The 14,763-nt window shown below is 40.0% G+C and overlaps 1 protein-coding gene across 9 annotated transcripts in view; it reads left to right on the plus strand.

The window, feature by feature from the left end:
* Nucleotides 1-4,988: 4,988 nt before the first annotated feature.
* The window catches only part of Acbd5 (acyl-CoA binding domain containing 5), a 49,162-nt gene continuing 39,387 nt past the window's right edge, over nt 4,989-14,763 (plus strand). For 4 of the 9 annotated variants that reach the window (XM_029471614.1, XM_029471612.1, XM_021149358.2 and 1 more), the window contains exons 1-3: nt 4,989-5,096; nt 6,263-6,431; nt 12,413-12,533. In XM_029471614.1, coding sequence (XP_029327474.1) covers nt 6,356-6,431; nt 12,413-12,533 — 197 coding nt within the window. In that variant the 5' untranslated portion in view covers nt 4,989-5,096; nt 6,263-6,355. Of the gene's footprint in view, nt 5,097-5,464; nt 5,572-5,882; nt 6,095-6,262; nt 6,432-12,412; nt 12,534-14,763 lie in introns of those variants that run through there. The other 5 variants (XM_029471610.1, XM_021149341.1, XM_029471624.1 and 2 more) reach the window with 4 other exon arrangements.

Below are 14,763 nucleotides of genomic sequence, written 5' to 3' on the forward strand. Positions count from 1 at the left end.
CTCTAGCTACCTTGGTGCTGGTCCGGCCGGATGAGGCCTGTGGCCCTACTCAGGCCAGTTTTCTGCTTCCCTAACTAATGCAGTCTCAGGTCCCGCGCGCAATTGGATTGGAGCAGAAGCTGTGTTCCACTCACCAGAAGTCTTAAGATTTTGTGGCAGGTGTTGTGGGTAGCTGGCGAGTGTCAGCCGACCCTGCGCCCTAGCTACCCTGGTGCTGTTCTGACCGGAAGAGCGTTCATATTTATCTATTCCACTGCTGATGATCATAGAGCTGTTCTTAGCTTTGGGCAGTTAGTTACTTGTGTTGGTGCTGTAACAAAACATGTGACAAAAGCAAAAGAGGGAAGGGAGGATTTATTTTGGCTTATACTTCTAGGAGATACAGTTCACCATGGAGAGGAATGTGTGGCAGCATTAACAGAAGGTAGAAAAAGGGACCATGAATTTGAAAGAGAGCAAGTGTGGGGGGGTATATGTGACTGTGCAGAGGGAGGAAAGGGAAGGGAGAAATGATATTATACTATAATCTCAAAAATAAAAGAAATAATTAAAAGAAAAGAAAATAGCAGAAAGTGGTTGGTTACATTGCATCCAAGTCACAAATCAGGGAACAATGAATGTGAGTGCTCAGCCCTTTCTCTCTCTTAAAAATGGCTTAAAATTTTCAAAACCTCCTTTAATAAGGGTACTTAAATGCTTTAACCTCCCACCCACCAGAGGTAAGAAAAAGGTTAATAGGGGAAAGGGGGATGTGGAGCTGTTTAACAATAGTTCTTTTAGGTGATTCCAATCTTTCTTGTCAGGGTATTAGCAGTTCAGATCACATGAATCAGCAGTGGTAGCTAGATATACTCGCAAACACTACTTATGAATCGGCAATGGCAGTTTGATCCCAAAGAAACCACAAAGCTCTGCCAATTGGCCCGAGACTGAAAAAAACAGCAACAAAACAAAACAAAACAAAACAACAGAAATATCATGAGAAGCTGGTACATTTTTATCTATGAAGTCACGACAAATGACGATCAGCGAAGAAGGCAAGGCGAACCAATGCTACACTGCATCATCCATTGTCTGTTGGGTTATATTTATACCCCTTCCAAACTTTGCATGTTCTCTCAAGTGTCTGCTCTAGCAAAACATCACATGACCTTTTTCCAGGCTGCTTCCAGAAAAACACTAGGTGTCTGTCCTCAGCAAAAAGTCCTCTCCTAAGATAGTTCCCAGAAAAGCATCTCTTGACACAACTGAGTTCAAACAAACAAACAAACCAAATTTTCCACTTCAGTGTTGAGTGCCTATAGATGCCAGAGATGTTGGATTTCATAGAATTGGAATTACAGGCAGTTGTGACCCACCTGATTAGGAATTGAACTTAGGTCCTCTGGAAGAGCAGAGCACACTCTCAACTGCTGAGGCATCTCACCATTCTGCCTTCCATGATTTCATGTATTTCATTAATGTAATATGGCTGTTTCTATATCCTTTAATACTTTTATATATCTTTATTTCTTCAAGACTACTACATTGTTTTAACTGTCTTACATGTCTTGTCACATTAGACTTTGAGTTCCTTGAGATTAATTAATTTTGTTTCTTTTTGGCAGAACAGAAAGCCTATTCTAAGGTCTCAGACATGTGGAGAAGCACTCTGTCACCGAGATACACTCCCACCCATATCTAAACATGGTGGGAGTTTGGGAAGTATTTGTAAAAGAAGGAACATCTAAAATAATTCTTTCAAACTTAATCTTTATTCATTTGTGATTTGTTGGACACAAAAATGTAGCATTTTATGTTTTTAAGACCAAAAGTATTTTAAAAATAAAACATCTATAGCAATGCATAATCAAGAATGCTTCAAATTGCTGGGCAGTGGTGGCGCATGTCTTTAATCCCAGCACTTGGGAGGCAGAGACATGAGGATTTCTGAGTTCGAGGCTAGCCTTATCTACAGAGTGAGTTCCAGGACAGCCAGGGATACACAGAGAAACCCTGTCTCGAAAAACAAAACAAAACAAAACAAACAAACAAACAAAAAAAAACCAAAAAACAACCAAGAAAGAATACTGCAAATTAAGTAATACACAAAAATACTTAGAGACATTAAACAGTGTCTCATGGGATCAAATTTTCAGTTAGAATTGTAACTTCACATAATTAGAAGACAGTTTGGGAACTGATTCCATCTATCACATTCACGAATATATTACAGCAGGACTTATCACTTTAAATCAACAAAGCTATACAAATTGCTTTTTTAAATTTTATTTTCAATATGTGTATGTGTGTGTGCCTGTTGTGTGAGTATCTGCACATATGTGCATGTGCCTGTAGAGGTCAGTGGAGTCATATCTCCTGGATCTGGAGTTTCAGGTGGGTATGGGCCCCATAATGTGGGCTCCAGGACTCACCTTTGGTCCTATAGAGGAGCAGTGCATGTTCTTGACTGTTGAGTGAGCTCTCTAGCCCCAAACAAACAAGACCTTTTCTAAAAATCAGATGTATTTATTCTATGTTACCAGTGTTAGTGTTTTGCCTACAAGATTTATACCCCACATGGGTGTCTGGTACCAGAGGAAGTCAGAAGAGGGTATTGGATCCCCAAGAACTGATGTTACTAGAGGCTGTTAACCCCTACATGAGTGCTAGGAACCAAACTTGGATCCGTTGCAAGAGCAACCAGTGCTCTGAAGTACTGAAACATTTCTCTAGAGTTTTGTTGTTGTTGTTGAGTTTTATTTTTGTGTGTGTGTTAAAGACAGGGTCTGTCAACATGACTGTACAAGAATACACCATGTAGACCAGGCTGGCCTTGAACTCACAGAAACTTGACTGTCTCTCTGAGTGCTGTGATTAAAGTCATGCAACACCATCTCTCTTTCTATTTTTAACTGATAATCTCACTATTTTGTAAAGGCTTGTTTGAACTCCTGAGTTAAGGGTGTGATTCTCATGCCTCTGTTTCCCTTGTGTATGTGTACGCCAGAGTACAACTTTTGGGCATTAGTTCTTGACTGCCAACATGTGGGTTCTGGAAATTGAACTCAGGTTGTTAAGTTGGTGGGAAGCACTTTTACTCACTGAGCCATATATCACTGGCCCTTGACTCATTACTTTCAAAAAATAAATTAATTTCTTTAAGGAATATGTGAAAAATGTATATGTCTATGTGATCATATATTTTATATATACATATATACACACATTCTATAATATTTAAACTAGGTTAAACACATCAATTTAAAACAAGATATTTAAATATTTTAATAATTGTTTTTTTAATGACTATTAGTGTTTTGGGTACATGTTTTGGGTATATCTATGCCTGGTACCTAAGGAAGCAGGAAGAGGGTGTTAGATCCCATGAAACTAGAGTTACAGACATTGTGAGCCACCATGTGGGTGCTGGGAATTGAACCTGGGTCTTCTGGAAGAGCAGTCAGTGCTCTTAACCAGAGCTATCTATCTCCTTGAATTATTTCTTTGAAATAAAAACATCACATTTTCCTTCCAGTTTTTGAAACATAACACATATGATTATGTAGTCATTCCACTATATCACATCAGAGCTTCTACTCTTATCTATTTATAATTTATTACCATGAGTTAAATTCCCACACTTTTCTTCTACTTCCTGCTCCACATTTTGATAACTACCCTACTTGCAACTTCTCTCAAGTAATAGACAGCTGTGTTTGGGTTATTATTGCAGTGACGAAACACCATAACAAAAGCAACTTGGGAAGGAAAGAGTTTATTCAGCTTATTCTATATCACTGTTCATCATCAATGAAACTCAAGACAGGAACCTGGAGGCAGAACCTGACGCAAAAGCCATGGAGGAATGCTGCTCACTGGCTTGCACAGCCTGCTTTCTTACAGAATCTAGGATCACCACCTCAGGGATGGTACCGCTCACAATGGGCTGGGAATTCCCATATCAATCGCTTAATTTAAAAAAAAAAAAATGCTCTACAGGCTTGCTAAGAGTCTGATCTCAGCCGGACGTGGTGGCACACGCCTTTAATCCCAGCACTCCGGAGGCAGAGGCAGGCGGATTTCTGAGTTCGAGGCCAGCCTGGTCTACAGAGTGAGTTCCAGGACAGCCAGGGCTATACAGAGAAACCCTGTCTCCAAAACAACAACAACAAAAATTATAATAAATAAATAAAATAAAATTCAGTGCAATCACTGGCAAAATATGCTGTCATTAGTCTGTCATTAGTAACTAAAGATCTACAGAACCAGTAGGGTAGCTCATTACGTAAGTCTAATTAGCAGTTGTCAAAATCAAGTATTAAAAATAAACACCCAACACTTTTTCAGAATATATATACCTGAGTATACTAGGAATGACTGAGAAGCACCCCAGTTCGAGAAAAGTGTAGGTGAGGCAAAGATAAACACACAAAGCGTTCTCATGTTGAGAAGGTTAGAAAACGTGTTTCTCTTTTACATGATTAGGACAAGTCTCATTTATAGCAGGTTTTATGATTTGACTGACACTCGCTTGCTTGCTAACTAATTAAATTTTAGGACCTTGGGCAAGTCAACTATCATTTCCTCATCTATAAACACCTTACGGTGCTTTTGAAACAGATCATACATTTGCCAAACATTACACACAGGAAGGCGGTGAAGCACTTCGGAGCGGTTCTCTAGTGAAGCCTGCGTTCCTCCAGTGCCTTTTGTCTTTTTGATTAAACCATCAGTGAGTCCGGAACTGTTTCTGGGGTACTTTTGAGCACAGGCCGCATGAGCCCTGAAAGAACTCTTCAGACGACACTGTTCTCAATACCCAGATGAACATGCTATGTCAGAGGAACTACAGAGATTCCTTTTTGCTCGAAGCTTAAGAAGTACTTTGGAGACGCCCCAAAAGCAATCCGGAAGAAAGGAACTTCCGCCACACACAGGAAGGGTGGGCTACAAGGAAAAACCGAACCGGAACCGGAGGGAATGACGCCAGCCTACAGAAGAAGGTGTCCGGAAGCGCCGGGGGACTACAGTTCCCATAAGCCCGCGGGGGCAAGGTGCGGGGCAGGCGTCGAGACAAAACGGACAGGCCTTGCCAGTCATTTGGCTATATCAAGGTAAATGCCGACATCGCGGCTCCAAGGGAAGAGTGACTTATAGTTCGCAACTAGATTTTTACGAGTAATCTTCCCAACCCATCCTAAACCGACAAAACTGACGTTCCCAGCGGGGCGTCCTTGAGATTTCCAGGCCACGGCACTCTACGCCTGCGGCGAGCTTCCTCAGTGCCTACGACGCGGGCATTACGTTGTTCACCGACCTTCTCCATCCCTAGCCTCCGGCGGAGCTGGACGTGGGCTGTGCCTGTCTCCTGGGCCTGGAGAGTGGGTAGTGGAGGTGTTGCGCAGCAGGCCGCCACCGCTCACCTTTGCTCTCTCCGCGGCCACCCTTGGGGCCAGACGGTGAAAGCTGTCCCAGACTTGGGAGCCAGGGCTAAGCCCTTCCATCCTTGCCCTTAATCCTCCCTTTCTCCCCTTTAGCGTGTTGTATATCCACAGAAGAGGTCAAGTGCCTTCTCCTAGGTCACAGAGAGTAAGTGTCAAAAGAAGTTTTGAAGCCACTTTTATGATTCATTCCCTTCTACAGTTTAACCCCGAGGCTAGGCATTGAGGACCACCGACTCTTGTGTTTTTCTTTTCTTTAAACACTAGCGGTATCCAGGGGGCACCTTTAGGACCTGGCATAGAATCCTAGCGCGTCACCAGGCTCGCTATCCTCAGCCCGAACATAAACAAGCACCGGGTTCTCCACAGATCAACCCCACCGGAGCGCCTAGCAGCCTCTTTTCCCCTCCTCTGAGAACGCGCAGCCCGTGCACGTCACCGCGGTGGAGCGGGTGGGTGGGGTTTGCTGCACGGCGGCCGTGGAGGCAGAGGCTAGTGGGTCCTCCGGTGACTCTGGGGCGGGGCTGTGGGGCGGCTGCCCACCGACGGCAGAACTTCTCAGGAATGGGGGGTGTGATTGGTTGGCCGGCATCTTCCGGGTGGGAGAAAGGGTCCGCTATTACGGGCGGCTCAACCTCCAAGGCCTGCTGCTAGAGATGCTCTTCCTCGCGGTGAGTTGTTGGGCTGTTTTTGTTGGCTGGGATGTACTCTTAGACACGCCCCACGAAGGAGGAAGGAACCCGGCCACCTGAGTTGATGTGGCCTTGATTGGGCTGGCAAAGGGGGAATTGACCAGCTAATGCTCCTGTCATTAATCCGCGGCTGCGCTCGGTGTTCAGTTTCATGCAGGCTCTTGGGGAAGCTGGTGCTGCTGCTGCTGTGTGATTACCGCGGACAGACCTTGGGACCGAGGCCGGCGCTGGCAGCTGGAGATGGCGGACACACCGTCAGTATATGAAACCAGATTTGAGGCGGCCGTGAAGGTGATCCAGAGTTTGCCGAAAAATGGTATGTGCAGTGGGCTCTAGGTAAAAGACCTTTTCCAGCTGGTTCTAGTCTACCTTTTTTTTAGCGCCCCCTCCCGTTCTGTCTTTAAAAGAAATGTAATTGAAAGAATGGTATTGAATGCTAATTAATTACCGCTGATTTTTGAGGCCAAAGGCGACGTATTATCTAGGTTTTAAGTAGTTTATATTCTTGAGAACAAGTCTTATCATTTAATGACTGTGGATTTGGGAAAGTTAAAAAACAAAACCAAACCTGGGGAGGGATGTCTGGTGCTACCTAACTCAAAAGTGTAATCCAAACCTTCAGAAACTTTGATATGAAGCGAAAGGAAAGAACAACTATATTCACGTGTAAAATGATTATTTTGACTATGATGTGTCAGGTACGGTTTTCTTTGTGTGTATTCTGGCAACAACTTGTAAAACTTTTTATAATTTTGTCTGACCAGTGTTAAGGATTTTTTTTCCATCGCTAAATTTTTTTCTTTCAGTGTTCTAAATACAGAAGCTTGGGAAGAGAGACTTTTACTTTGAAATTTTATATCCATTTGCATTGTGATTTACTTTTCAGAATAAATTATATTAAAATTATCTTAAGCATTTTTATTGTGTGTGCTAGAGTTGTAGGCCAAGTCAAACATAACATTACTATATTAGTATAGTATTGAATGTCTTCCCACTTTTCTTTTCTTTTCTTTTTTTTTTTTTTCTTTCGAGACTGGGTTTCTCTGTGTAGCCCTGGCTGTCCTGGAACTCACTCTGTAGACCAGGCTGGCCTCGAACTCAGAAATCCACCTGCCTCTGCCTCCCAAGTGCTGGGATTAAAGGCGTGGGCCACCACGCCCAGCTATCTTCCCACTTTTCATGTATCATCATTTGGCTAAAAAATTAATAGTAAGCATAGTTCATTTCAGTAAAAAATTTTCAGGCATAGTTTTGGAAGCTAGTAGGGCATGTGTTACCATGTACAAAGCCCTTATTTAGTTCCTGCACCCCTTCAGAAACAGTGGCACAGGCTGCGATCCCAGCTTTCTTGGAGGATCAAGAGGGCTGGAGTTATGATTTGGTAGCGGAACACTTGCTTACTGTGTAGAAGCTCTAGGCTCCATGGTGTTTTCTATGTTTCACTTTGTATTGGAGGAGAACACAGTGAAGACTAAAGGGCAAGTCCAAATAAGCTGAATGAAGGAAGGAGTAATAGGACCAGTGTGGTGATGGATGCCTTTAATCTCAGGACTCCAGAGGCAAAGGCAGTTGCATCTTATGAGTTCAAGGCCAGTCTGATCTGGATAATGAGAACCTGTCTCAAAAAACAAAAAAGAAAATTACATAAGAACTCAATTAGACATTTATTAAAACATTTGTTTAATATTTTATTTACATTGGTGTTCTGCCTCCAAGTATGTCTGTGTGAGAATGTCAGATCCCCTGGAAGTGGAGTTACAGTTATGATCATGAACTGTTACGTGGGCGCTGGGATTTGAACCCAGGTCCTTTGGAAGAGTGGCTAGTGCTCTTAACACCTGAGCCACCTCTCCAGCTCCAGATATTGAGATTTTTAAATACTGCGTTAGGAATATTTATAGGAAGGTATGATTTCAGAGTTTTATGTAAGTAGTGTGTTCACTTCTCTAAGCCATGCATTTGATAGGTCTTTGAAAATTGATGTTAGACTCAATCTTTCTACTCTTCCTACTTCATTATTTTATATTCTGTGTATTAAGAAATCCATATATAATGGAATGCAGGCTAGCCAGTTTGGATGTAGCTACAAAGAAAGATCCAAGGTGTTTTTTGTTTTTGTTTTTTTGTTTTTTGTTTTTGTATTGAGAAATTAAGATAAACTTGTTAAATGGACCTTGCAACAGATGTGGTGTGCTGTGGCTCAGTGATAGAGGTTGCCAGTTTAATCTTCAAAGAAAAAAGGGTGGGGGCAGGCATGGCTGGATTTAGCAAGCATGAAGCTATCAATAATAGAGACAACCCCCTCCCTCAGGAAGAAGACAAAAAAGCACGTGTGCTGGTCAGCATTTAATGCACTATCCCTAAAGCTAACTGATACATCTGAACAACATCTGCTACAATGGTGTTAAATATCTTTGTAGTTTATTTTTGTTTGTATTTTGTTTTTTAGACAAAAACTTGCTGTATACCTCAAGCTGGCTTCAAATTTGGGAGATTTTCTTGTTCCTGCTTCTCAGTACTAAGATTATGAATATGCTCTACCATGCATGGCTTATAATACTTTATTTAATTACTTGTTCATTTGTATTTCTTTATTTGTTGGCAGTATTTGGGATTGAACCTTGGCCTTTCAACATCCTAAGCAAGTGCTCTACCATTATGCTGTCTTTCTAGAGTTATTTTAAATTATTAGGTTGGCTTTGACTCATTTTGCAACGAGATCTTGAAGCTTTTATTTATTGCCTACCTTTTATTTATAGTTTAAAGTAATGAGGGGTGAGGGGGATGGTTCCTTGGTTAAGAGTGCTTGCTGCTTTTTAGAAGACCCAAGTTTATTTCCCAGTGCCCATCCCACCTATAACTTCAGCTCTGGGGAATGCAGTGCCTTCTTCTGGCCTCCACCAGTAGTGTCATGCACTTGCTTAGGATGTTGAAGGCCCAAGCTTCAGTCCCCAATACTGCCAATAAATAAAGAAATACAAATAAATAAGCAATTAAATAAATAAAGTAGTATAAGCCATGCATGGTAGATCATATCTATAAGCCTAATGCACAAATAAAAATAAAATTACAGGGCTGGAGAGATGGCTCAGTGGTTAAGAGCACTGACTGCTCTTCCAGAGTTCCTGAGTTTAATTCCCAGCAACCACATGGTGGCTCACAACCATCTGTAATGGGATCTGATGCCCTCCTCGGGTGTGTCTGGAGACAGCTACAGTATACTTAAATATAATAAAATAAATCTTAAAAAAAAAATTTCCAGTAACCACATGGTGGCTCACAGCCATCTGTAATAGGATCCAATGACCTCTTCTGGTGTGTCTGAAGACAGCTACAGTGTACTCATACATAAAATAAATAAATCTTTGAAAAAATAGTATTACAAACAAATCTAAGTTAATTAATTATGTAAGGATTGATAGACATGTAAATTTTTTTAAAAGATTTATTTATTATATGTAAGTACACTGTAGCTGTCTTCAGACACTCCAGAAGAGGGCATCAGATATCGTTACGGATGGTTGTGAGCCACCATGTGGTTGCTGGGATTTGAACTCGAGACCTTCGGAAGAGCAGTTGGCGCTCTTAACCACTGAGCCAACTGGCCAGCCCTAGACATGTAAATTTAAACACATCTGTTGCATATGTCATAGGAACATCTTTAGGACAGAAGTAATGCTGTCTTACACTTAGTATATTTAATATATATTCTCAGTTCTTGTTTTTATACACTGTAATATGTACCACTTACCTTTGTTAGCTTACTGAAGATATGAGATAAAGTTGTTTAATTAAAGTTGTTTATTTCATTGTGGAGGTTAGAGGACAACTTAAAGGAGTTAATTTTCTCTTTCCACGATGTCTTCGTTACATGTGCCTTAGATGTGCTGAGCTGTCTCTCCCACCTCCCCCTTTTACAGTTTTTGAATTTTTAAATTTAAATTTGTGCTATTAACTCATTCTAACTGTGGTTTTTCTATTTTTATTCTTTGCTCTATAAAAATAACTATCTTATTAGAATACTATACCTAAGGAAAAAATCCTGAATGTTGATATATAGGTAGTTATTATGGCAATTTTGGAATTAATTATACACTCTTGGCCAAACCTGAACTACTAGTTTTCAATTTGACTATGCTGTAATTTCTAGTTTTTTTTTTTTTTTAAACCTAGTAGCTTTTGATTTCTGCATGTGATGCTTGATATATATAGTCTATTATCTTCAAACTATCTTTTTATTATTGTTTTTAATAACAATTTTTGCTTTTGAAAAGTATTAAGCACTGGGATGAAGAGATGGCTCAGTAGTTAAGCATCAGCATCAGGGACGCTGATCTTGATCCACAGGCAGCAGAAGCCACAGAGTGCCACACTGGCATAGCTTGAGCACATAAAACCTCAAAGCCTGCCTCCACAGTGACACACTTCCTCCAACAAGGCCACACCTCCTAATAATGCCATTTCTTTAGGCCAAGTATTCAAACATACTGGTCTGGGGGACCATTCCTATTCAAACCACCACAAACACTTACACATAACTAAGAAAACAAAACCAAGTTTTAAACAGAAAAAGGAAAAATGAAGTAATAATCTCCATACCTACCTACTATTCAGAAACATCGCCTCTGAACATTTTAATGCATATTGTGTTGTACTTGGTAGGTGATGGAGTGTTGCTTAGTAGACTATGGTAGCCTGGAGCATACTGTGTAGCCCTCTGCTCACCCCATGCTGGCCAACTGCCTGTAACCCTCTTGCTTCTGTTTCCTGTGCTGAGATTTCTGATAGGTATTACTGTGTTATTTACTCATGCACACACACTTATTTAGGTATAATTGTATATGGTGGGTTTTTTTTTTAATTTGTTTTTTGTTTTTTAATGTGTGAATGTTCTATCTGATTGTTTGTGTCCTTTTATGTGTCTAGTGCCCATGGCTGCTGGAAGAGGTTATCAGATACCCTGGAGATAGAGTTGTAGATGGTTGTGGGTTGCCACGTAGGTGTTGGGAATCAAATCTAGGGTCTGTGCAAGAACAGCAAGTGCTCTTAACTATTGAGCCATCTCTCCAGCCTCTGTTTTTAGCCTGTTAAAGATGTTTTCTTCCTTCCCCTATTTAATAGTAGATCATGAAATTTCTTAAATTTTTAATTATATTTTCCTGCAATACAGTTTTTAGAGCTGTAAAGAGCAATTAGTCTTTTAATAGGTATAATAGTTATTTAAAATATTAATATTTAAATTTATGGCTTTTATTGAATATTGTAAGTTACAATACTTGCTTATATAATTTGAGAGTTTTAAATATAAAAATGTTAGCTGCGTGGTGATCGTGCATGCCTTTAATCCCAGCACTTGGGAGGCAAAGGCAGATGGATCTCTGAATTTGATGCCAGTATGGTCTACAAATCGAGTTCCAGGACAGCCAGTGCTACAGAGAGAAACCCTGTCTCAAAAATCAGAACAAACAAACAAACAAACACAAAAATCAAAAAGATATGATATTAGAAACATAAAAAACCAAAAAATTTAAAATGTATACTAACTTATTATGGAAAGTAAAGCTCTCATGGGAATTGAGTGGCCCAAGTGAAAAAGCTCTTGGCCAAATTTCAAATTTTCCCCAGATAAAGGACTTTGGGAGAGCTAGTGAGTTGGGAAACACTAATTCCTTTATTCCTTCCTTCCTTCCTTCCTTCCTTTCTTTTCATTTTTTGTTTTTGTCTTTTTGTTTTTCATTTTTGTTTTGGAGAAAGGTTTCTCTGTGTAGCCTTGGCTGTTCTGGAACTCATTCTGTAGACCAGGATGGCCTCGAACTCATATCCACGTGCCTCTCCCTTCAGATTGCTGGGATAAAGGTTTGCACCACTGCCTGACCATCATTAATTTCTTTCAAAATGGTCTTCATATATATATATATATATATATATTTTTTTTTTTTTAATGTAACACTTGCTGGCTATTTCAGTTACATCTTTAAAATGGTTGTTAATTTATTTATTGAACTCATACTGTTTTTAAAAGTCTGAACTTGCAGAACTTTTTGAAATCATAGGAGCTGTAGCCCAGGTGTGGTTGTTCCTGCTTTAACTCAGCACTCATGAAGCTGATGCAGGAACATTGCTGTGAACCTGAAGCCAGTTTGGGTTGCATAGTAGGTCCAGGCATGACTGAGCTGCATCTGAATAAAACCAAACCAAATCAGAAAATTACTAAGTGTGTGTGGCTAAGCTAATACAGGGCTTTATGTTATAAGTGATAGTTCAAAGTAATCTGTGTTTAATGTATGTTTCCCATAGGATCATTCCAACCAACAAATGAAATGATGCTTAAGTTCTATAGCTTCTACAAACAGGCAACTGAAGGACCCTGTAAACTTTCACGGCCTGGATTCTGGGATCCTATTGGAAGATATAAATGGTAATTTCATTTATAGAGCTAAGAAAGACTTTTCATTTAAATGAGTTAATTATATAGCTGTTACTTATATGTTTTGTCCATAAAGCTTCCTAGGTATTTCTCACAATTTATTTATTTTTAAAGAGTTCTTAATATATTTTTACATAATTAGGAAAATCTTGGGGAAGATAGAAAAACAGCAAAATGTCATGAGTAGGTACTTTACAGATAGAAAACTCAGAAAATGTTTGTACTTAGTTTTCTTTTTCTTTTGTAGAGGTTCCTTCCTCTACTCCCAGATTCATCTCCCAGTTTGCTGTTGGTAGTACAACTCAGTAATTCTAGCAGTCACAGTTAGAGGCAGAAGGATCAGGGATTCAAGGGCAGTTTGGCTACATAGTGTGTATAAGGTCACCCCCATCCCCCAAAACAAAACAAAAAACCCCAACTTTTTCTTATCTCTTTGAGCTGCCAAAGAAAATAGTGGCTTTTGTTTGTCAAGTGAATTGTTTGCTTTGAGACTTGAAGGTAATGTGTAACAAGGAATGACTCAGGGACTGCCATATTAACATTGGTCTAAAGTGACTTCTGACCCTTGAGAAGACTATTGGTTGTTAATGTCATAGCTAAAAGAGTCATGAAATATCTAGATGCTGGTCTATTTTCTAAATTGACTAATACTTGTGAACATCTTGATATGTGTAAATATTACTGCAGGTTACAAGTATCTGACAAAGGGTAATTTAGATTATACTTTATCAATAGAGTGTGGTGATTACTGCATCATGTTTTCAAACAGTTAAACCACTAGAGTCACAGATGAGGAAAGAGTTTCTTTCCCCCAGATTGGACCTTTGTCAGAGTTAACTCCTTCCAAGGAAAATGTCTGAAGACAGGATTTGTGGTTATTTTGAGACAGTCTCATTTTAAAACTCACATGCAGCTGAGGACGGCCTAACTTCTGCCTTCCCTTTCTGCCTTCCCAAATTTGGGGTTACAGGCAACATTACAACCATGAAATACAGTTGCTAACTTATTCCATGTTTGGGATTGAACCTAGGGCCTTGTGCATGCTAGGCAAGTACTTTTTTCTACTTGAACTAGGTCCTTAGTCCTGGTCCATCCTTAGTTCTAATATATAAATTGGTTGCATTAATTAAATTAATGGGGGAATTTTAACCAAATTTTTTTTTTTGTTTACAACATGGCTTTCAGAGTTCTTATAATCTTCTAAACTATTCATTACTGTTAGTATTCTTTATAATGACATGAAACTTTTTTTTTTTTTTTTTTTGAGGCTGGAGAGATTGCTCATTGGTTAAGAGCACTTGGTGCTCTTGCAGAGAGATCTTGGGTTTGGTTCCTAGCACCCATATTAGATGCCTTACAACTGCTTGGGACTCCAGTTCCAGGGAATATAATGCCCTCTTCTGGCCTGTGAGGGCAATTGCATGTAAATGACACACATATACACTCAGGCTCACATATATGAACCAAAAAAATAAAATAGATCTTTGGGGCTGGAGATATGGCTCAGTGGTTAAGTGTGTTTACTTTTGCACAGGATCTTAGTTCAGTTCCCAGCACCCAAATGGTGGCTCACAACTGCCTGTAACTCCTAGGAATCCAACAACCTCTTCTGGCTTCTGTGAGTTCCTGCACACAAGTGGTGCACATAAACTCCTGTAGGTATACTATACACATGCTAATAAAATTTTAAAAATCCTTAAAACCTTTGAGAGGGTCCTGAGGAAATATTTATGAATAGTTTATAGTCTTCTGTGCTCTACACATATGTTAATGGGTTAATGTTTAATGTTTTCAAATTCTAATTTTTTGACTATTTATTTTACATATATGAGTTCATTGTAGCTATCTTCAGACACACCAGAAAAGTGCATCAGATCTAGTTGGTTGTGAGCCACCATGTGGTTGCTGATTGAACTCAGGACCTCTGGAACATCAGTGCTCTTCACCACTGAGCCATGTTGCTAGCCCTAAAATTCTATTTTTTTTTTTTTTTTTTTTGAGACAGGGGACAGGGTTTCTCTGTGTATCCCTGGCTGTCCTGGAACTCACTTTGTAGACCAGGCTGGCCTCGAACTCAGAAATCGGCCTGCCTCTGCCTCCTGAGTGCTGGGATTAAAGGCCCGTGCCACCACGCCCTGCTATTTTTTTTTATACTTTCAAAAATGACTATAAAAGGTTCCATACGGCCATTTGCATGCATGTATGTACTGTACTCTGAGCA

The sequence above is a fragment of the Mus caroli genome, chromosome 2 (genome assembly GCF_900094665.2).
Source record: "Mus caroli chromosome 2, CAROLI_EIJ_v1.1, whole genome shotgun sequence".
In the NCBI taxonomy this organism is placed as follows: domain Eukaryota; kingdom Metazoa; phylum Chordata; class Mammalia; order Rodentia; family Muridae; genus Mus; species Mus caroli.